This window comes from Strix aluco, chromosome 11 (assembly GCF_031877795.1).
Source record: "Strix aluco isolate bStrAlu1 chromosome 11, bStrAlu1.hap1, whole genome shotgun sequence".
Classification (NCBI taxonomy): Eukaryota; Metazoa; Chordata; class Aves; order Strigiformes; family Strigidae; genus Strix; species Strix aluco.
This window is the reverse complement of record NC_133941.1, coordinates 3,476,245-3,497,701: the sequence shown is the minus strand read 5'-3', so window position 1 is coordinate 3,497,701 and position 21,457 is coordinate 3,476,245. Positions and strand designations below refer to the sequence as shown.

At 61.2% G+C, this 21,457-nt stretch overlaps 3 protein-coding genes across 5 annotated transcripts; 2 read left to right on the top strand and 1 right to left on the bottom strand.

Annotated features, from left to right (window-relative positions):
- Window positions 1–1,228: 1,228 nt before the first annotated feature.
- On the bottom strand, window positions 1,229–11,292 carry CCDC71 (coiled-coil domain containing 71). 2 transcript variants are annotated; one of them, XM_074835699.1, is made up of 2 exons: window positions 11,219–11,292; window positions 1,229–8,669 (listed from the first exon to the last, which is right to left on the bottom strand). In XM_074835699.1, exon 2 carries the CDS (start codon window positions 8,605–8,607, stop codon window positions 7,414–7,416), a length of 1,194 nt encoding a protein of 397 aa, XP_074691800.1. In that variant the 5' UTR covers window positions 8,608–8,669; window positions 11,219–11,292; the 3' UTR covers window positions 1,229–7,413. The 2 variants fall into 2 exon arrangements, with proteins under 2 accessions (XP_074691800.1, XP_074691801.1); XM_074835700.1 differs by lacking the exon at window positions 11,219–11,292 and adding an exon at window positions 8,770–11,084.
- LOC141928078 (uncharacterized) lies at window positions 10,897–15,755 on the top strand. The gene is made up of 7 exons (XM_074835740.1): window positions 10,897–11,008; window positions 11,136–11,294; window positions 11,471–11,779; window positions 11,853–12,238; window positions 12,855–13,015; window positions 13,390–13,522; window positions 15,049–15,755. Exons 1-7 carry the CDS (start codon window positions 10,897–10,899, stop codon window positions 15,253–15,255), a joined length of 1,467 nt encoding a protein of 488 aa, XP_074691841.1. The 3' UTR covers window positions 15,256–15,755.
- Window positions 15,756–16,262: 507 nt separating this feature from the next.
- KLHDC8B (kelch domain containing 8B) lies at window positions 16,263–21,120 on the top strand. 2 transcript variants are annotated; one of them, XM_074835813.1, is made up of 6 exons: window positions 16,263–16,323; window positions 17,288–17,757; window positions 18,718–18,882; window positions 19,099–19,323; window positions 19,568–19,669; window positions 20,473–21,120. In XM_074835813.1, the coding sequence occupies exons 2-6, from the start codon at window positions 17,385–17,387 to the stop codon at window positions 20,667–20,669; spliced, it is 1,062 nt and encodes a 353-aa protein (XP_074691914.1). In that variant the 5' UTR covers window positions 16,263–16,323; window positions 17,288–17,384; the 3' UTR covers window positions 20,670–21,120. The 2 variants fall into 2 exon arrangements, with proteins under 2 accessions (XP_074691914.1, XP_074691913.1); XM_074835812.1 differs by having other exon boundaries at window positions 19,568–19,681.
- The last annotated feature ends 337 nt before the right edge of the window (window positions 21,121–21,457 follow it).

The window sequence follows — 21,457 nt, the reverse complement described above, 5'->3', positions numbered from 1 at the left end:
AGAGCTGGCAGGAGATGAGCTGATAAAGAGCCATTAGCACTGGCCGGCAGGTCTGTATCGCAGGGATCTTGCCAAGCAAACCTTATCTGCTCTGAGGAGATCCTAAGTGGCCTGATAAAGGCGACTGTAACAGGATCTCTGCCTTGAAAAGCAAGGTAAAAGAGGGAGGGAGGGATCCTCAGCTGGATCTGAGGGACAAGTGAGGTGGCCCAGCCCACATCCAGGCACCCCCTGGCTCCCCTGAAAGCTCCTCTGACTTCCCACCCCCCCCCCCCCGCGATCCCCTCAGCCGCCACACAGCTGAACACGTGGGGGTGGCCCGTGTCTGCCCGGGGAGATGCCAGCAGCTCTGCCGCAGCCCTCGGTCACCAGCGTTTCAGAGCTGCTGAGCATCTCCCTCGGGCACCCCCAGCCTCGGCTCCACCAGCACCTTTCAGCAGCAATCAAAGCACTTTCGCTCAGAGGGGCGGCAGCGGGAACCGGCAGCACTCGCCGCTTTGGGGTACAAAAAGGAGAGGCCCCCGCCTAAGCCTCGGCAGAGCCTCCGAGCTCCTGGGGCAGCCTCTCACGCCTGGCCAGCCCCGCTTGGACCGACTTCAGTGCACTCAGCGGGCGGCCAACGCTTCCCTGAACATCCCGAGCGAGCGGCAGAACCGCTTAACCACTTCCTGAGGAATGAGCTCCCGCACTGGAGCCGCTGTCTGCCCCGGGGGGGGCCACGGTCCCACCACCGTTAGTGCCGGGTCAGCGCACCGACGGCCCCGCAGCACAAACCAGATCCGGATCGCACGCGGGCAAACAATGGGGTTTCTGTTGAATTAACCGGTCGCAGGGTCCCGGCTGCAGATCGGGCAGATGTAGAGAGAAGCTGGAGGGTGGGCAGGCAGGCAGGAGCTGGCAGAGCACCTGCCAGCACCATGCTGACCCGGTGCGTTTCTAGGAACTAACCTGGAATGCAGATTTATGCCAGTTTACACCAGCTCAGCACCAGTGGCACTCTTCTGGAGCATTTCTCATCCTGAGCCAAGCATTCCTTAAGGGGGCTTGGGTAACCCCAAAGCTCACTGGAGGGAACTGGGGAAGAAGAGGTGGTGGTCTCCAGCTGAGCGTGCCCCACACAGCAGCCGGGCACACAGGAGACCCCATTCCACGGAGCTCACACGGGGCCGGAGGCAGGAGCCCAGGGAGGAGCCGTCTGGCGGGGCCCAAAGAAAAGCTGGACACGCTGGGCGGTTCTGAGCACCATTTTACTGAAGGGCTGGACACCTGCTAGGACTTCATAACAAAAAGTTCACTTCATTTAAGAAAAAAGACAGTCTGGTTTTTGTCCCATTTCCCTCCGAAGAGCGGAATAATACTAACGCTGTCTTTTCACTAAACAATGCCATTCCAAAATATACAACACTGAGTGTGGAGCAGCCCAGCCTCATATTAAACATTAAATATTAATATAGCTTCGGAAACATTCTACACAAACAAATGACACAGTAAAAAGTTCACTCGAGAACAAGATGGTCAGTTGTTGTAAATTCACCATACAAAAGTTTGTTACTCGCCCTCCCGCGGGCTGCAGTCGCTGCTCCCCGGCCATCCCTCAGGATCCCCCCAACACCGGGGGATGCCCACGGCTGAGCCGGCAGCACCGGGCCCAGCCGGAGCAGACGGGTCACACTGCGGTGTGGAGATGGATCTCTAGAGACAATGGTTGGCAGAGGGGAGAGTGAGGGGCCGGGCAGTGCCCGCCCAGAGGCCCCGCATCCCTCAGAGCGGCTGCTGCGCCTCTGCTCGGGAAATGCTACTCCTGGGGAGTGCTGCACCGGCAGCCAGGAGGAGGGAACGGTGTCACACACTGCTCCTTCCCTGTCACAAACGCCAACACTCGTTTGTCCCGTCCCAGGCCTGGGCAGCGTGGCGGAGCAGGGGTAGGAGGGGGAGGTATTTCTGGGGGTAGCTTTGCAGCACCTTCTCTTTTACAACAGCACCGCGTGCCTGACTGTGTCTGTGGGAATCACCAGACTCTCACAGGGGCTGCCTGTAGCAACAGGAACGGAAAGGGCTAATTAAGACAACAAGGAGAGAGTCCCAGACGATAATAAGGCCTTTAAGGGACTCCCCGGGGCAAGGCCTAATCACCCCCGCAGGAGAAGGTATTTCAGATGCTCACCCGAGGAAGTGCACAGACCTGGCAGAGACACACCACAGCCAGGGCTCCTCTGTTTGCAGATCTCCTGCTGCAGCAGAAGCTGGCCAGCCAGGCGCTGCTGGCATCTTTGGTTTCCCCTAATCCCAGCTTCTCGCTTTTTCACCAGACTTCCTCGGTCTTCCTAAGCAAACTGAGGGGTCTGGCCTTAGCACCACGGCTTTGGAGGCAGCAGCTGGCCAAGCTGCGAGTGCTGGCAGCGTCACATCTACAGACAAGGTTCACTCGACAGCCGGGGCTGACCTAGTGACAAGGGCTGGTTCTGGGACAAGATCTCTGCTCCACCAGCCAGCGAGGCACCTGGCACCTTCCTAACAGCACCCAGCTCCAGGCAGGAACAGGCTGCAAGGAGAGGGAAACCCCAGCGTGGTGCTCTCTAGCACAGAGTCCCAAACGCGAGGGCCTGGGAGCAACCTGCCCTGCTGCCCTCTGCACGGGCGGTGCCAGCCCACCCAGCTCGCAAAGCCAAGGGCTGCAGCACTGTTAGGAAGCTGTGAGATGCCCCAGAACAGCCATCCTCTCCTTGGGCCCCCTCAGCTCCCAGAAAGCCATCCATCCCCATCGGACCACAGGTGCCATTTTGAAGACTGAAACAGGAACTGTTACTTCCACACAAACCAACTTGCTTGAGCGGCAGGAGCTCCACACAGCTTAGCACCGAGCCTGCCAACCATGGCTGAAACAAGGATCCTCCCACCTAAACCTGCCCTCCTGCCCGGGAAGCTGATCAGCTCGTGTCACACTGTCCAGCTGCAGCTGAGAGACAAACCTGCTCTCTGTCCCCACGCGTTCCTTGTGCCGTGGCCAAAGGCCCAGCTCCCAAACGGGGAACTTGGACCCAAGGGGGAGAGCAGCTGGAGCAGCTGCACTCCCCCACATGCTGGCAAGGTCTGGCCATGAACACAGCACAAGTCACAGCTGAAAGGGCCCAAATTCTGTGCTCAACCCCTGAATCCCCCCCACCCCCGGTCCCCCCTGTCACAGCTGGAGCCGGAGGACTTCCACCAGCTCCACCAGTGGAGAAGTGCTGCTGGTGTACGAGGGGGGCCCGGAGGACACGCGGCAGAACAGGGGCAGCTGTGGAGTGCTCACAACACTCCAAGGGAGCACACCTCCTCCTGGCACTGAAATACCACTAGTGGGCTACAAAACAGGAGTAACAAAATAATCCCTTCTTATTCTGCAGAAAAGTGCTTAAGAAATTCTGTACAAGGATCGCCATGGCAGCTGGCTCTGCGGGTAGGGGGGTGGAGGAAAACAGTTTGGAAGCAGCGGCACCACGCTACATGGCTTGCAGGGAAGAGGCCAAGCAGAAACTCCTCCAACTAAAAGTAGCGGCAGACGGTGAAATCTGATCACAGTGGACATGAGCTACAAAACATTTCTACCAGTTAACAATGTGATTTCAACTGGTATCTGATGTCAGCTTCCCCTTCAGCTGCCTGCCGGACAAGCTGCTCTCCCCACGGACCTTGCTGACGGACATCTGAAGCACACAGGAAACTCAAGGACCTTGTCTGATGGAGGCGAAGCATAAACTCTTGGTTCTTGGCAGCTGAATAAAAGGAGAAATGATTTCCACAAAATCAGTCGGAAGAACAGCCCTTTGACCGCTGGCTGAATCATTTCTAGAAGTGACAGTGGCACAAATCCATGCAGTAAAAGCATTCCTAAGAGTCTCCAAAGCTCTCGGCTGTCATGGTGCCCAGGAACAACATAAGCTGGGTTAGGCACTTGGAAGAATTCAAAGTGACTAATACAGAAACAGGTCTGGACAACCTGCATACAGCACACTCGGCAGAGATCACAGCACTCCGGGCAACGCATTTCTACCTTCTCTGCCAGTTACTGCGGCGCAGATCCCTGGAAGGCAAGTTTTACCCTGCTGTCACAGAATAACACAGGGTGGAAGGGACCTCTGGAGGGAGATCTCTGGTTAGATCAGGTTTTAGGCAGGTCTGGTTTGATCAAACCCTTCATCTTCCCTAAACACCAGACAGCGGTATCCACAGCACGGCCCCTTCTGCAGCCTCCTGCACACCCGTGTCGAAGGCCCGGGATATCAGGAGCACCTGGCTGTGAGATGAAGGATGGCGGAGCCAATCACCATCAGGCTGCAGGCACCCGTCTGCCAGCGCTGGATGACAGGCAGCAGCTGCTGACACTGGCACCGGGGGGCTGTAAAGCCCCTCTGTGAATAACAAGCTACAATCCTTCCAGCCAAGTTCCCAAATCACCTGCGAGGGGTAAGAGGAGACAACAGGAGCGCAGAGAATTGAGCTCCAGAGCTCAGGGGCCCTGCAGAAGAGATGTGCAGAAGAGCAGACGGACTGGACTGATGATGGGCAAGTCCCTGAGCACAGAGCTACGGGGTACTGGATTCCCTGGCAGGAGCCTCAGTGACACAGGAGTGTCTCTAATGCTCATCTCTCCCTGTGGAGCAGAAGATCTCTTGCTGGTGGCCTGGGAAGGACCCTGGGGGAGCCGTCAAGCACCCGCAGAACTCAGCTCAGTGCTGGGAAAGTCGTGGCAGTGCTAAGGCGGTATGTTTTGCTGGATGTGTTAAGCAACAGTACAAGCCAAGTCCTTGACTGGCAAAGACCCAAGCTGTGAAAGACACGAGGTGATGGAAAAGAGTGAGGAGGCAAGGCAGCAGTGCAGCTGGGGGAAGAAATACAACAAAGAGGAGGGATGTAGCCTGGTAAGCTGGCCTGAGGTGCTCAGCTTCCTGCTCAGGCTGGAGGAAAAGCAACCTCAACCCAAATTCAGCCTTGTTGATGCACAGTTGTTTTCCCACCGGAGGCCAGGCACTCAGCTTGGATGTCTGCGCTGCATGAAGAGGCTCCAGAGACAGTTCTTGGTGCCCTTATAAGGGGCTGGGAAGAGGGGAAGCTGCCCAGCAGCCCGTCAGACAGTGATACCACAGGCAGGAGTTCAGAGCCCTCCTCGGGAAACAGCCAAAAAGAGAAACTCCAGTGCAAGCCTTCAAGACCTGGCATTTGAGAGCGTGGGAATGAGAAAGGTCTGAAGGAGTGGGAACAAAAGGGACAAAGCAATTTTTGGCCGGTTAACAGCGATGGAGGGTCCCTGTTCATCCAGCATCATGTCAGGACAGGGAACTCTCTGCCAGGGCATTTTAAAACACAGAGCAGAAAATATTTCCTCCTCCTCTGCAGCCAACCAGCGGCATTCACAGGTCAGTCTCAAACACTGCAAGTTATGATCTCTGACAGCAACTCAGATATGCACAGTAAAACCACACAGAACCCGAGTGTGTGATCCAGAGCCTGCATCATCCCCCAAGGGAGAACCTGCACCCTGCTCCACCTGGGCGAGGGGGAAGAACCCCAGCTGTGCCTCGGGGGTCCCAGCTTCCCTGCCTTCTCAGTCCCTCGTGAACCTCCTCTCTCCTCTGAGTGCCATGGTTTTCCTCTCTGAGCTGGGGATCAATGGTGACCCCTTTTACAAAGTGCTGAAATCCAGCCAGGTGCTAGGGAGGGGCTGAAACGTGAGGAGCTGGGGCTTCCCAGGGGAGTTCAATCCTTCAGCCAATGTCCACAGAGATTACTAGGTCAGACAACTGGTATTTTGAGCTGGTGAGAGAATGAGTGGATTACCAGCCTGATGCTGCAGAGATCCGAACGTACAGCAGCGTACAGAGCCAGGTCCATGCCCGGCCCGATGCTGCTTCCTCTCCCCACACCGCCAGGTTCTGCTTTTGCAGTATCCCAACGCAGACAGTCTCAGCCGAGGCTGTCCCTCCCAGCTGCCCGGTGACAGCGGCAGCATCTACTGCTCCAGCATGGTGTTTCTCCTGGAGCTCACAGATCCCTCCCCGTGGGGAGCAGACCCGACCTCGGCCAGCATGCAGTCCAGCCATCGGCAGTGGTTCCGCAGTGCCTCCTGGGGACGGGCAGAGCCTGCGCTCCGGGAGCTTTCACACCTGCCACACACCTTCTCGTAACATCCCAGATGGCACAGCAAAGCTGTCACCCATCACCACACGGCACCCATCTCCCCTCCGACTGCTTCACCCCCACAAACCAACAGAAACTCTCTACGTTTAAGTACTGGCGTATATACTCTCAATGCTTTCACTCTTCTGCTTTAACTCAGGCTCAAATACCCCACTGAGCTCTGGGACCGGCAGGGTGTATCTAATACATTCAAACACAGCCTGTGCCTTCTCTACTGGCACCTAGAACCTGCTCCTGAAACATCACAGCAACAGCACAGCAGTCAGGTGGTGGGCAGGACACTTTACGCAATTCCTGCTAACAACTCCAGCCCCTCGGTTGTAACAGTCACAGTTCATGCTCTACATCTGCACCTGGGGTACAGGAGAGCAGAGCAATTGGGTGCTGAGGAGGAATCGCTCTTTGGAGGCAAACCCTACCATGAGTTCGGAGCTTCTGCTACCAGTGAACGGAGGAGGCACCTAGAGATATCAGGCAGACTTGCAGGCAACAGCCCTGTAACACTCCCCCACTCTTACGCAGAGGTAAAACCAAAAGAATGATTATAACTATAGTCAACTATCAACTGGTAATTCTCCAAATTGTTTGGCATATCTGGAGAGAAACAAGTGGCTATAACTCTGCCTGCCTCTGAGCTGCTCAAGAAAGCCCAGAACAGGCTGTCACAACACTGAATCACAAAGAAATCCTGGCACCTTTCAACAAAAGACTGGCTGAAGGGGAGGGGGAACAAAAGCTATCGAACCCAATCCCAGAGGGATGGAGGAAGTGCATCTTCCCACAGTTCCTGGGCCATATGCACATATATGGATATATAGATATATTGATAATAAAGTTATAAAATTTGATCAAAATAAAACCAGTAAATGTACAGCTTGAAAAAGAGCAGTATCACAGTGCATCAATGTCATGAGAAAGTCCCCTGTTTTACCCCTGCGTGAGCGCACAGCCTGCCACGTTCAGAAGAGCGCCTGCGGGAAGCGAGCCCTCCTCCGGCCTGCTGGGCTCGCCACGGGCCAGAGTCACCATCCCGTGTTCTCAAACAGGTTTTTGTATTTCTGCAGTTCTGCAGAGAAGTGGTGACAGGCAGAAACTGCGCGAGAGCAGGCTGCTCCGTCTGCAGGTTAGTCGACAGATCGGCACCAGAGATCCAGAGTCGCCCTTAAACTTCTCCACGCTCTGGTGCCGGGCTCGTATTTTACTTACATAAAAAAAAATGTGACAAAGTGAAGAAACTCAGGGGACGCTGTGAGAGTGGGACAAGGGCTGAATTCGGATCACGGGGGACAGATTGACCCTAAGAATCTTCTGTGCTCTCCTCCTCACTTCATCATCAGAGGAAGAGTTGCCCACCTTGATGGCCCGGAATTTCAGCAGGTTCAAAGTGCTCGGAGCTCGTCGAGATTTATTTCGGACAGGAATGGTATTTGCTTTCTTTCTCTGTGGTGCTTCTCTTGTTTCTGTAGCTCTTCTCTTCTTTTGCCCAACACTTTCCCGGTAAGTGCTGCTGTCCTTCCATTCTGCTTTCCCCACCAGTGCTTCCTTATCTTTCATTTTCAAGCTCTTGGACTGCGGTGCTGCGGTGCAGCCCTGGGACGAGCTGCCTGTGACCCTCCCGTTGAGGACTCCCGAGGCTTTGCAAGCATTGCTCTCCTGCAGCACTCCACCCTTTGGTCCCTTCAAAAGATTTAAAGTGAGGGTGGCAGAATCCGGTGCTTTCTTTATCAAACGCCTGTACCCCTTACCTTCTGTTACTTTAGTGGTCTTGCCTGAAGAAAACTGCCTCGGTGGACTCGAAGCCTTAAGGAGTTTAAGGTCCGAGGGCGAGATCCCAAGACGCCCTCGCGTGTACTTGGACTCCAAACAGGACGCAGTAGTTTTCAGCGGCACCAGAGCTTCCAGAACTACCGACAGTCTCATGGCTGGATACACGTCAGGATACATGCTTGTAGGGAAACCCACTGCCGCGGCCTTGGACGTGCCCGATCTCGTCTGCTTCAAAGAGCTCAAGAGGAGATTTGTGGAATCCCCTTTAGAGACAGGTTGAGCGGAGACTTTCGAAGAGTTCACGGCAACGCTGGTGGGTGAAGCAGACACCTTTGCCACGGCCGCGGTGTTTCTAGCCGGGCTCTTAGCAGACTCGGCGGTGCTGGCGCAGTTGTGTGGGGTGCTCTCTTTTGTCTGACTCGGCGTGTCTGCCGTGCACGAGCTGTACCCGTACACATCCTTACTCCTCAGAATTGTGGGCTGGTAGCCCTCCTCCTTCAGGCTCTGAATGAAGGCCACCAGTTGGGTTTCTGTGTCCGAAAGGTCCTTGGACATCGGGTTGAAGACTCGGAGGGCTTCCTCCAGCACTTTCTGTCCTGCAGAGGAAATTCTCGACCAGGAATGAACAGCTTTTTCTTCCACATTGTTCACCGCAATATTCATGGCATTAGGCAAGCGGGCACTTCAAAAAAGGTCCAAATTACTGGAAAAACAACACTTCACACCTCAAAAGGAGAGAGAAAATAGTTAGTTTACAGCAACTGAAATAATCTTGCATTTTTAAGCAGGGACCTGAAACTACTAAGACCAGGCGTGGCTACTCACAAACATCAGGTTGGATTCTGGGCATAACCCAAGTTAGAAGCACCATCAAGAAAATTCCGTCACTCATTTATCTCTGCAGTAAAACTGAAACATCTCTCGCAGAATATCCTCAACCTAAACAAAGATTTCAGGCAATCCCATCCAACCCATCCCATGATGTAGGGTTCCAATGGTGAAATCAGGAAAATCTGCAGCCCGTTTCCAGTTTGACACACCCCAGCTTCGGGTAACTAGATCTCATTTTCCCTTGGTAAAGCAGCCCTTCATTGAACCCTCTCCCTGTGCACGTGCCAAGAACACCACGATTGAGCCATCTCAACGCTAAGCAGCCTGAGCACGTCAAATCTATGCAGCATCACGTTCAATTTTCCAGCTTCCTAACTGATTCTGTTCAAAAATTGATTCGGAGTCCCTGCCAAAGCTGCAGCATCCTCCTGAAGACCAGACAGCGGAGCTGGAGGCTATTTCAGATGTGCTTCATTGATGCCGAACATTGTGGCAAGAAAACACTTCTTGCTGCTCCTTTGTTTGAACAACGGTCTGCAACTTGCTGTCACAGCAAACTGGTGTTGATCCAAGGGCAGTCACTGCCAAGTGAGGAGGAAACAGGAAATTTAAGCAGGGCCACATGAAGGAAACACATCACTGGGCCCAAGTGTACAATGGCCTGAGGGATAATGCTGGGATCATGCTCAGGGCACTACACTGCTGTCTGCCTGGGACAAAAGCACTAATTATTGTTTTAAATAAAAAATAGGCACTGAGCAGCAGTCCAGGCAGGATTTTGTGATGCACCCAGCAGAACTCCAATCCTTTCACACTGAGCTGGCGGCCTCACCAGCTCCACAGCTGGATGCTGCACCAAGAAGTTATAAAATCTTTAGCTTCATTGATATCTCTCAGAATAACGAGGAGGATTCAGTGAAAGATCCTTTTCGGGGAAATGCGGGTGTTGGAGATGCTACTGGAGAGGGCAGTGCACAAGCAAGAAAGCTGTGATGGAAAAGTTAGTGCCTGAGCAGATAGAGCAAGGAACTACTCGTGTCCAACGTTCCTCCCAGAACTCCAGTTTCACCACAGCCCCGGACCGGTGCCCGTGTCGCCACCGGCTGCACAAGAAGGGAAGAGACACAAGCCAAGAGCAGCCCCAGAAGGGGAAGCACAGGTCAGCGGGGGGGTAAGAGCCTCCGCATGACAGACTAATCTCAGTCAAGTGTTCTGCAGACGTCACGGCAAAAGAGGGATTTGGAGGAGGATAATGTGGTTGTTCTGCCACAGGCGGGGGATCTCCCACGGAGAAGGGGAGGCAGGCAGGGAAGGGCTCCGACAGCCACGGCCGGCGTCATCAGCCAGCGGTGAGATTTGCCACCTCCAAAGCGAATAAGCAGTAGCAGGCGCAGAAAGGCGGCAAGGATATAAAGCTTAATCCTGATCTGAAAGAGAGGAAGAAACCAGCGGAGAAGCACAGGTATCAACGTGTGCTCAACAGGCTGCAAAATGGATCGTCTTCAGGCTGCAGCAAGCCCAGGAACAGCTGGGACACCTTAAGGGGTATTCTGGTGCTGAACGGAGAGGCTGTGACATCTCAACATCGATCCGCTTGGTCTCGTTTTGTCCAGTGCAAGTTGTAATAGGAGCGAAAGCCCGCCACGAGCAGGCACACCTCCAGTCTGCCCAGCCAACGGCAAGTTCCCTCACTTGACACACTACCAGGGGATGTGCCCTGGTTAAAGTGCCACAGGGCCACGGACCCACAGTGCTCCTGGCACGGATGCGAGCAGAGCGCTGGCGGGACCCTCACGCAATGCTCGAGCAATGCCAGCAGCACGGGTTTGGAGGCCCGGCTGTCCGGGGATGGAGCTCGAGGAAAATGTTTCTCCGGGTGCACCGGAGGGGCAAGCCGGCTGCCGGCAGGGCCAAGACGCGGGGCTGGGGCAGCCGGTGGGGATGGAGCCTGGTGCGGAGACCCAAGGAGGGCTCGGCGAGGGCCGCCGGGGCGGGCAGCCCCCCGGCTCAGCCTCTTCTTCTGGCCCACCCCTCGGCGGAGGAGATGCTCCGTCCCGAGCGCCCGTCCGTCGCTCCCCTCGCATTGACCGTCACCACCCTCCGCCCAGGCTCGGCCCGGTAATGAGGGGCCGGCGCGAGCCCTGGCCGGGAGCCCTCCGCCCGCTGGCCGGAGGAGCCCCGGGGCGGGAAGAGCCGCCCGGTGCCGGTGCCCTCGCTATGGGGCTGCGGGGAGGTGATTGGTGCAGACAGCGGGTGCGGCCCCCTCGCTCGGCCCGCGCCGACTCCCGGGCCTGGGGGTGGGGGGGGGTTGTGGGGGGGGGGCCGGGGCGGGGCCCTCAGCGCCGCGGCTCCGCCTCCAGCGCCCGGAGGCCGCCCCGCCGGGCGGCTCAGCAGCGCCCTCGCCCGGGAGCGCGGGGCCCGGGCACCGCCGGCCCCAACCTACCGGCCGCCGCCAGACCCGCACCCGCCGTTGCGTTACGACCGCCGCTCCAACATGGCCGCCCGCGGAGCAGCCGGAAGTACCGCCCACTTCCGCTTCCGGCCCCCTTCCGCGGCGCGGGGCCACGCCCACAAGCACCGCGCGGGGTCGGCCACGCCCCCCCTCGCCCGCCCGCCCGCCCGCGGCCGCCCGGCCCCGCCCCCGGCCCCGCCCCCGCCCCGCCGCGTGCCCGGTGTCCGTGGTAACGGCGCTCAGGGCGCGGGGGCGGGCGGTGCCCCGCGGCGCAGCCCCGGGCCGGCAGGGGGCGTCGGTCGGCGGAAACGGCGCGGGCGGAAGCGGCGTCGTTTCCAGGTAACGGCGGCGCGGCCGGGGCCGGTTCCGGTGGCGGGGCCGGTTCCGGGGCGATGAGCGACGGGGCCGGGCGGCGACGGCGGCGGCGGCTGGTGCTCCACGTGGACCTGAACAACACGGTGGTGGCGGCGGACGCGGTGTCGGGGCAGGGCCCGCGGGCGGCGCTCAACTCCTTCCTCAGCACCGTCACCTGGGGCCGCGCCGGGGCCGCCGGTGAGCGCCGGGGCCTGCGGGGGCCGGGCGGGCAGCAGCGGCGGCGGCGGCTGAGCTCCGTCCTCTCTTGCAGGCGAGTGGCAGTGGGCGAGCGATCGCCCCTCGCTCGGGCCCCCCTGCCCCGGTGCCCAAAGCTACTACAGCCACCACGGCCGGGACCCGGCCTTCACCGAGGCGGGCCCGGGCCGGTGCTTCGGTAGCCTCCACGCCCGCCACCTGCAGCTGCTGCAGTGGCCGGGGCGGCCGCACGACGTCTTCTCGGTCCAGGAGGAACCCAGCAAGCGCTACCACCTGATCCTACCCGCCTTCTTCCGCCTCCTCGACACCCTGCACCGGGACGGGAGAGCGTTCGCCATCATCTTCAGGACCTTCGGCACCGACCTGCCCCGCGCCCTGCGGGCCGTGAGCTGCGCCCTGGCTGGGCAGCACCCCCAGTTCCCCACCCTGCGGGACGTGGCGGTGAGTGGCACCCCGAGGAGGAGGAGGAGGAGGAGGGCAGGTGGAGGATGGCCTGCGCGGAGCTCCCCGCGCCAGGCTGCTCTCCTTAGCCGGCCTGCTTTTAACAGCACTGGCTTCTGCGGAGAGAAAACGCGGTCAGCTTCTCGGGGTGAAGCTGTTAGCCGGGGAGGGGGAGCATGTGTGCGCGCGGATCCTGTGTGGGAAAGGTCTCTCGGGGCAGCCCAGGTTGGACAGGGCACCCCTTCTCCCGGCGAGGGGCCGCTGCGGTGGAGCGGGGCTCCCTGGCACAGAGCCGATCGCAGCCGCGCTCTCCCCCCCGGCAGCGCATCAGGCAGGAACGCTGCGATCAGCTTCAGTTGTTCCTCGGGGTGTTGATGTGGAACAGAGGTTGAAACGGGGGCAGTGTGCAGCCGGGAGGTCATTCCTTTCCATCCCTGGGCAGGGAATGGTTTTTGGTTGAGGTGGGGGGGGGTTCCACGACTCGTCTTGTCTTCTCCCCAGCGCCATCCTTCCATCCTGTGGCGGTGGGGAGTCTCCACCCTGCTGCTTGGTGTCTCTGCCAATGCATGAAACAACCTGTTTGCTTTGGAAACCTTTCTTCTGCCGCTTTCTGCAGCTCCCTGTGGACCTCACCCCCGGCCAGATACGCTGCAGCAAGCGAGAGGTGGTGCTGACAAGGGGAGCAGAGCGCCTGGCCACCCGGGAAGATGGAAGAAAGCTTTATGACTACTTCAGCTCCTTTGAGGGAATTGGAGGCTTCCAAGACCACTTTGACTGGTGAGGAACACGGCACTGAGGCAATGGATTGGGCATTTTCTTCTCTCCTGTGATTCTCTGAGCTTCTCCTGGGCTGGGATAGCTCCTAGTCTGGATGTTTTTATGTTGTTGGGATGCTCCCTCTTTTGCCTGTGGGCAGCCTGATGGGGCTCTTGCATCTTTCCTCAGGTCCCCATCCCCTGGTGTACCTCCTGCTTTTCTCCAAACACACCTTGATTTGGGGTGCCCAGGACACCCCAAACACCCCCTCATTTGCCCAGGAGGCAGCAGTGGGCAGAGGGACAGGACAGTCTCTGTCCTGCTGGTGGCCCTGAGCCTGGCCTGCCTTTACCTCTCCCTCCCCTGACTGCTCCTTGTCCTGTTTGCTGTTTCAGGTGGGCCAGAAATCATTTCTCTTCCCAGGGTGGGAAGCCCCTGTGGATTGATCCCCATGATCCCAGCGTTCACCACATCTTCATCGACGACAACATCCGGCTGGACGATGCGGACACCATTGTTCATCCCCAGGTAGGTGACTGAAGGCCCCTCCGGCCAGCTGCCTGCGCTGGGGGGTGTCCCCAGTGAGGTCAGGCAGGTTTTTGTCCCCTTTGCATGAGCATGAGCCTGCAAAGGGGGATCAAGGCATAGCCCTGGTGTCGGTGCCGGAGCAGGGAGGGTGACACCGGCCGTTGGCAGAGAAAAGCAGGTGCTGGCTGCCCGCACTCGCTGCCTCTGCCCCGCCAGTGACAGCAGCAGTGGTGGCAGGCCAGCCAGCCTCGGCACGCGGCTGCGGCTCGTCTGTGGCACCGAATTGAAAAGGCAGCATTTACGATGGAGCACGCTTGGAAAAGGGAATATTTAGGCAGACAGAAATGCAGCTGGCAGTTGGACAACTGTCAGTGCTCCAACAAGAGCTGCAGATCCATGGGCAAGCCTGAACCCTGCCCGTTTCCATCCAGGAGGAGATAGCACGGAGCGGGGAAACCTGTGGCAGCTGGTGAATGGTCGGCAGCGTTTGCCAGGCAGCCAGGGAGTGGCGAGGGATGGGTTGCTCATCGGATATTCACTTCCACACAAGCTCTCTCAGCTTGTGGATTCGTAGCTGATAGCAGGAATTGTCACTGCCTCGAGCAGACCTGTCAGGAATAGGCTTCGCTTTTACCATGCCTGATTGAGGGGAATTACTGTGGACAGCTCTGCTGAGAGCCTGAGGCCCCTGCGTGCAGCAAGCTGGTGCCTGCGTGTCTGCAGCAGCTGGAGCACGGCTCCCGCAGCTCCACTTGCTGCATTTCAGTCTCAGAGTGTTTCCCTGATCAAGGAGTTCCTCCTTTCGCCATCTGTAGCCGGCACAGCTGCTCAGTCGGGCCGCTCGCCTTGTCTCGGGGCACCCCAGGGCTCCCCCCACCCTGGATCAGACGGGTGGGATCAAGTGATGGTGGCAGCAGACCTCGCTGGGGTCTGGGCAGCAGCTGAGCATCTTGCCAGCACGGCTCATCCCCGCTGCCAGGACATTGCTGTCCTGCAGCCAGGATCGGTAGGTTGGACACCAGCTTCCCCTCCTCTTGAGTCACCAGCTCTTCAGGGCTGTCCCCGTGTCAGTGACAGTGACAGAGCAGCCCTGGGAGGGAAACAGATTGCCAGGTGGCTTTAGGCAGAGTGCAATAAAGATCAGAAGGTGAAGACCCTGTTCCTGGCTGTGCGACAGGCTGTTGGCAGAGGTTTTGCTGGGGTCGGCTGCCATCTTCTTCCAGCTGTGTGGTGTGGCCTGTTCCTTAGGAGAGCTGCAGCCACATCTGTCACAAGCTGATTCGGAGCCAAAGTCCCTTTCTGGGCAGGAGGGGAAATCTGGAGAAACTTCACCTTCTACCGCCAGACCGGAGATGGCAGCCCCTGCCCTCTACCTCCGACCCACAGCCGGCGTGCGGGCGCCGGGCCGAGGAGGAGGAGCACAGAGTGCTGCTGCCAGGCTCTGCGCTCGTGCCGAGCACGGCCCTGGTGCTGCTGCTGCCCGCAGAGGGTGGCGAGTGCTTCTGCGCGCTGCTTTCTCCCCGCAGGTGTTTTCGGAGCCGGGCAGCAGCAGCCCCAGGCGCGTTCCCACCTCGGAGCTGTACGACATTTGCCTGGTGCAGACCGACCTGCTGGAGGCCATCGCTGACGAGGACTATTTCCTGCGCTGCGTGAGGAGCTGTGAGGAGAATTATGATCGCTACCTGGCCTGCATGGAGAAGGACACCCCGAGCCAGCGGTGGGATGGACAGTGATGCCACCGCGTGGGGCTGAGGGGCTTTGGACTGGGACACCCCCTCTTTCCTGCTGCACGTCCCGGGCTGTGCTCCCGCTTCGAGATGACCCCTCTCTGATGCGTGCTGTGCCCGCTCAGCCCTACCAGGAGCCTCCGTGCCCATGCACAAGCATCCTGGGAGGTTGTGTGACAGGATCCCTGGAGGAAACAGCTTTCCTTTCCTCGGCAGCGCTGTTGGGAGCTGCCTGCCTGGCTGGAGCCCCTCCGCAGGCAGTGCTGCCCGTTGTGCCTGCTCCCGTGTGAGGGCTGGGGCTCGCTGTGCCCCTCCGCTCGCCAGGCAGGGCCCTCCTGCCGCGGCGGTACCGCAAGGAGCCATGTGGTGTTCACACCTCCCTTCCCGCTCCCGTACCGGTACCGTACCGGCAGCACGTCCGAAGGCCGTTTGCGCCGCGGCGTTCTCCCTGGCAGAGCTAGCGGGGTTGTGTCACTTCTGCCTGTTTTTTAAAGCAAACCTTTCTAGCTCGTTTCTGGTGTGAGTTTTCTGCCCGCGCTGGTGGGTGGAAAGCGCCTTTCCCAGCGTGTTCGTTTGCAGGGCTCAGCCAAGTGGGGACAAAAGTGACAGTAGAGGGTTTGGGACCTGTGTGCGCTTTCCTGACGCTGCTGAGACCCCGGCAGGGTCACGCTCGGAGCGGGGCCGAGATCCGTCCCCGGCAGCCCCGCAGTGGTGACGGGCAGGGGCTCCTCTTCAGGGCAGGACGATGGTTTCTCAGCTCCATCAGCCCGGTGCTGGGGCGGCTCCAGCACCGGCAGCGTGTGGCTGGGGAGCACCGAGTGGGGGGCCCCGCCACCGGCTGCCACCGAGGGGTCTCTCCGGTCCCTCTTCCTGCGGCGGCTCCTTCCCGGGGGGGTGAACGGGGCAGGGGCGCGGCGGGCCGGCAGCATCGGGGGCCCCGGGAGGGCCGGGCGGAGCGGGGCGGGGGGGTGGGGGGGGCCGGGGCGGGCGCGGCGCCGCCCCCACCGGCAGCGGGCGGACCCGGCGCGGGCGGCGGCGCGGAGCGGCGGGGAGAGCAGCGGAGCGGGCGGAGAGGTGAGCGCGGCCGCTGTCTCTGTCCCGCTCCCGGTAGCGGGGCGGCGAGGGGCGGGGAGCCCGGGCCCGGCGGAGCGGCGGGCAAGAGGGGGGTGCCCGGGGAGCCCCGGGGGGTGCGGGCTGTGCAGCGGGAGCCGCGGAGAGCGGCGGGCCGGGGGGTGCGGGCTGCGCGCCGAGAGCAGGAGCCTCGGGGAGGTGGGGTCCGGACTGTGCACGGGGAGCCCCGGGGAGCGGGAGCCTCGGAGAGGTACGGGTCGTGAACCGGGAGCTCCCGTGGGTGCGGGCAGAGAGCCCCGGGGGAGCGGGAGCCCTCGTGGGTGTGGGCCGAGAGCCCCAGGGTGTGGGAGTCCCGGAGGGCGCAGGTGGGGAGTCCCGGGGAGTGGGAGCCCGGAGGGTATGGGCAGGGAGACCCGGTTGGTGCAGGATCCTCGGGGTGCAGGTGGGGAGCCCCAGGGAGCGGGAACCTTGGGGAGCAGGAGCCCAAGGAGCAGGATCCCTGGTGGGTGCAGGCAGGGAGCCCCAGGGAGTGGGAGCCTGGAGGGTGCAGGATCCCTGGTGGGTGCAGGTGGGGAGCCCTGGGGAGTGGGAGCCTTATGGGGGTACGGGCCATGTACTGGGAGCCCCAGTGGGTGTGGGCCAAGAGCCCCAGAGTGTGGGAGTCCTGGTGGGTGCAGCTTGTGCACTGGGAGCCCCGGGGAGCAGGAGCCCGGAGGGTGCAGGCAGGGAGCTTTGGGGTGCAGGTGGGGAGCCCCAGGGAGTGGGAACCTCGAGGAGCAGGAACCCTGGTGGGTGCAGGCAGGGAGCCCCGGGGAGTGGGAGCCTGGAGAGTGCGGGCAGGGAGCCCTGGGGTGCAGGTGGGGAGCACCGGGAACGGGGGGCTGTCGCACAGCCGAGGGGAGCTGGCTTGCTGTGGCTGGGGGAAGCAGTGGGTGCCTGGGTGCTGACCCAGGTGCTCTCCCTGCAGGAGGTGGTGGGCAGAGCCGGGCTAGCGCCGAGCCGGGCCGGATGGGCGGCACGGCAAGGCCAGGGCCCGGGGAGCCCCGGGGCGGCTGAGCCGGCCCATGGCGGCGGGCGCGGGCGCCTTCGCGTGGGTCGCCTTCCCCGCCATGCCCACGCGGCGCGTGTACTGCAGCGCCGCGCACCACGACGGGCAGCTCTTCGTGCTGGGCGGCTGCGGCAGCGGCGGGCGAGCCCTGGGTGCCGCCGAGGTGCTCGACCTCTCGGCCCAGCGCTGGACCGTGCTCCCGCCGCTGCCCACGCCACGGGCCGGAGCCGCTGCCCTCGCCCTGGGCAAGCAGATCCTAGTGGTGGGCGGCGTGGATGCGGCGCAGAGCCCTCTCGCCTCTGTCGAGGTCTACCACGTGGATGAGGGCAAGTGGGAGAAGAAGGCGGCGCTGGCTCAGCCCTCCATGGGCATCTCGGCCGTGCAGAGAGGTGAGGGCTGGGGATGGGCCTCAGATGCATGTTACTCTCCAGAGAAGCGGGGATGTGTCAGTTGGGGATGCTTGGGTGGGATTTCGGGTTGACCCAGCGCTGAGGGATCTGGTGGAGTTGAGAACGGTCAGTGTGAGGTTCATGGTTGGACTGAGGATCTTCAAGGTCTTTTCCAACCTCGACGATTCTGTGATTCTGTGATTTGAATCCAGCTGCTGCTTGGCACACAGCATGAGGCTTTCACCCAGCAGCCAAACTTGCCACTTAACAACAGGGTGATGCTCCTGCCCCAGCAGCCCTGTTGCAGCCTGGAGCTGAGCAATGAGGAGCCCCTCTGGGCCTTCCCCAGCTGCCATGGCTGGGAGCTGTGCCGGGGTGGCCGAGCATGCTGCTCCAGCCCGGCTCGGTGTGCTGTGCGTTGAATGTGTGGTGATTCCTGCCCAAACTTTGCTGAGCAGCCTCCGAGCCTTGGCACTGCCCGTCAACCTGTGTGCTGGGAGCCAGGGTTGGTCCCCGTATGTGGTGCCTGTGTCTGCTTCCTGGCTGGGGATCCCGTGGTGTGGCCCCAGGCTGCAGTGGGGTGGGCAGGGCAGAGGGGACAGCAGGGCAGCAGTGGGAGCAGGCAGGGGTGCCGGCCATGCCGGGAGCGGGAGCAGGATTTGGCAGCATGGCTGTGTTGCCATGGTGTCTCCAGGGAGATGGTACTGCCGAGAATAATTAGAGCCGATGGCCTTGTGCTCCGCTCTGCGCCTGATGGATGGGGCTGAGAGGGGGGCGAGAGGGTCCCAGCCGGGTCAGGGCACTGCTGGGCTCAGGCCTGGCCACGCTCACCATCCCCCAGCCACCTGGAGCAGCGGCTGGCCACGGGGCTTGGCAGCGCCCTTGCTGCCTGCCCTGGAGGGCACGGGGGGGACTCCCAGCCCCACGGCCCCCCCAACCTCACCGCCGTCTCTTTTGCAGACGGGGCCATCTACGCACTGGGGGGAATGGGTGCGGACACCTCTCCCCAGGCGCTGGTCCGTGTCTACGAGCCGGCGAAGGACCACTGGCAACCCCTGCCCTCCATGCCCACCCCCTGCTACGGGGCCTCTGCCTTCCTGCAGGGCAACAAGATCTTTGTCCTGGGTAGGTGCTGCTGGGGCAAGCTGAGAATCCCCCCGTGCCCCTGCCCTCTCCCTCCGCTGCCTCCCCAGACCGGGGAGCGACCTGCTGCACCCCAGGGTGGCTCTGTGCTGCCCTTCTACCCCAGTGCTGCAGCCGGTGGGCCCCGTCCTGCTTGCTGAGCCCACCAATGGTGCCGGCTCGGGGCGCCGGCAGCCGCAGCGTCTCGTCTGTGTGCAGGGGGCCGGCAGGGCAAGTTGCCCGTCACTGCCTTCGAGGCCTTCGACCTGGAAACGAGGAGCTGGACACGGTACCCCAGCGTGCCCAGCCGCCGCGCCTTCGCTGCCTGTGCCATGGCCGACGGTGTCGTCTTCAGCCTGGGGGGGCTGCAGCAGCCAGGTCCCCACAACTTCTATTCCCGTCCCCACTTTGTCAACACCGTGGAGATGTTCGATCCCGCACAAGGTGAGCTCTGTGTCGCTGGGTGGGGTGGGAGCATCCCCTGAGGGTCCAGGATGCCTCCCCGGGTCTTGGTGAGGGGTGTTTGTGCCCAAGGGACACCGTTCACCCAGGCTCTGAGCATCTTGCACCCGTGGCAAGTCCTGCCCTGTGCTCCCTGGCCCCAGGGACCCGTTAGCACGGGGGTGTCCTGGCCTCAGTGTGTGAAGCAGAGCCCTGACGAGTGATGCTCACACCCTCTTGCCCCCAGGTGCGTGGAGGAAGCCGACCCGTGCCATCCGCATGAGGGAGAAGAGAGCTGACTTCGTGGCTGGCTGCCTGGGAGGAAGAGTGGTGGCTGTGGGTGGCCTCGGTAATGCTGGGGGTAGGCGTGTGGCTGTGTTCCCGTCCCCGTCCTTTGTGGCACATCAGTGACCTGCAAGGTCGACTGTGCAAAACCACAGGAGTACTGCAACACCGTCTGCAGCCGCGTCCCTCCTGTGCCCCCCAAGTGCTGGGGGGACCCTACTGCCCTGCCCTACAGGCTGCCCCCACTGAGCCCCTTGCCCCTTTCACCCCCCAGCCAGGCTCTCCACAGCTCATTTGCAGCATGCCGGGCTTTCACAGCCCGTGCCAGCTCAGCTCCGCCACTCAGGGTTGCAGCACCACATCCCTCTCCTGAGAGAACTGGGGAAAGGTTAGTGCTGTCACTCAGCAGCGGGGAGGGCTGCCCAGGCAGCCGCAGCACCCCCCAGCCCTGCAGCCAGGGCTGCCAGACCCCGCCGAGCTCGCCCAGGGCAAGCTGGACCTCCTGCCACAGGGCAGGAGGAGGTGATGGGGAAGGTGAGAGGTGCTGGCTGGATCTCTGCGGCGTGGCGTTGCTTCTGAGCCCCGCTGCGGCTGGAGCTGCCCTCCCTTATCCTCCGGTGATGGCTGCAGAGGCAGAGCCAGACGTGCGGCATCGGTGACAGCAGCCCTCTCTGTGGGGACGCTGCCAATCCTCTTGTGCCCCTGCTAATCGCCTCTGGGATGGCAGAGCCCCCGCAGCTCAGGGCTCGGGGACCGGCTGCCGCTGGGGGCTCTGGCTGGGACATCAAAGGCATGCGAAGGGGGAAAGGCAGAGCGTGGGGAGTGGGGAGGGCTGTGACAGGGCTGACGCCATTCTGTCTCCCGCAGGGAACCAGTCCTGCCCGCTGGACTCAGTGGAAGGGTTCAGCCTCTCGCAGAAGAAGTGGGAGCCGCTGCCGCCCATGCCCACCGGCCGCTGCTCCTGCTCCAGCTGCCCGACACCCAGCCTGCTCTTTGTCATCGGTGGGGTGGCCCAGGGCCCCAGCGGCGCCGTCGAGGCTCTGTGCCTGCGTGAGGTGCCCTGAGCAGGGCTCCGGGGACCAGCCCCGGCCGAGCACCAAGTGCCTGAAGACAGGAACAGGGTGTCAAAGCACCCGTGCGTGCGGGTGACCCGGCTCCAGGGAGCCGCCGTCTCATTGACGCCGGGTGCCGGAGCAGCCGCAGTTTCTCGCTGTGCTTTGGAAACCCCTCTCGGCTCCTGCACCGGCTGTGGCAATGGAGCCCAGGGCAAAAATCCTGCCTGGCAGGAGGGCTGCGGCCAGCAGCGTGGAGAGAGCAGCGGCGGCAGGACTGTCGCTGGCTGCGCTGCCCCGTCTGGCTCCATCCGTGCCGCGGCATGTCCGTGCCATGTGTGTAGCAGTGAGTGCTGTGTCGTCGTAGACCCAGTCGATGTCTCATGTAGCACAGAGGTGCCCTGTAGCTCAGTGCCTAGGAGGTGACGTAGCACCTCGAATAAATGAAACACGTGGAATTTTACCCTGCTGGTCGTGTTGTCCTTGGTTATCCTGCTCCGGGCAGGGGCATTGCGCAGCCTGTTGGGAAACCCCAAAGGAGAGCCTGGTGAGCCCTTCCCTGGCCAGACCCCATGCTGTGGGGCAGGGACGGTTGTTGCTCCTTTCCCCCCTGCCAGGGCAAGCAGAGCAATGCGATGTAAGGATCCAGCTGTACTTTTGGAGAGGGAGAGCTGAGCCATGGGTGCCCTGCCTCAGCACAGCCTTACTCCTGCTTGGCCTCTCCTGTGGGCAAAGGGGCTGTTGGGGGGGAAGGCAGCAGCAGGAGAGAGGCTTTGTCAGAGGGAGCCGTGGTGAGGGCT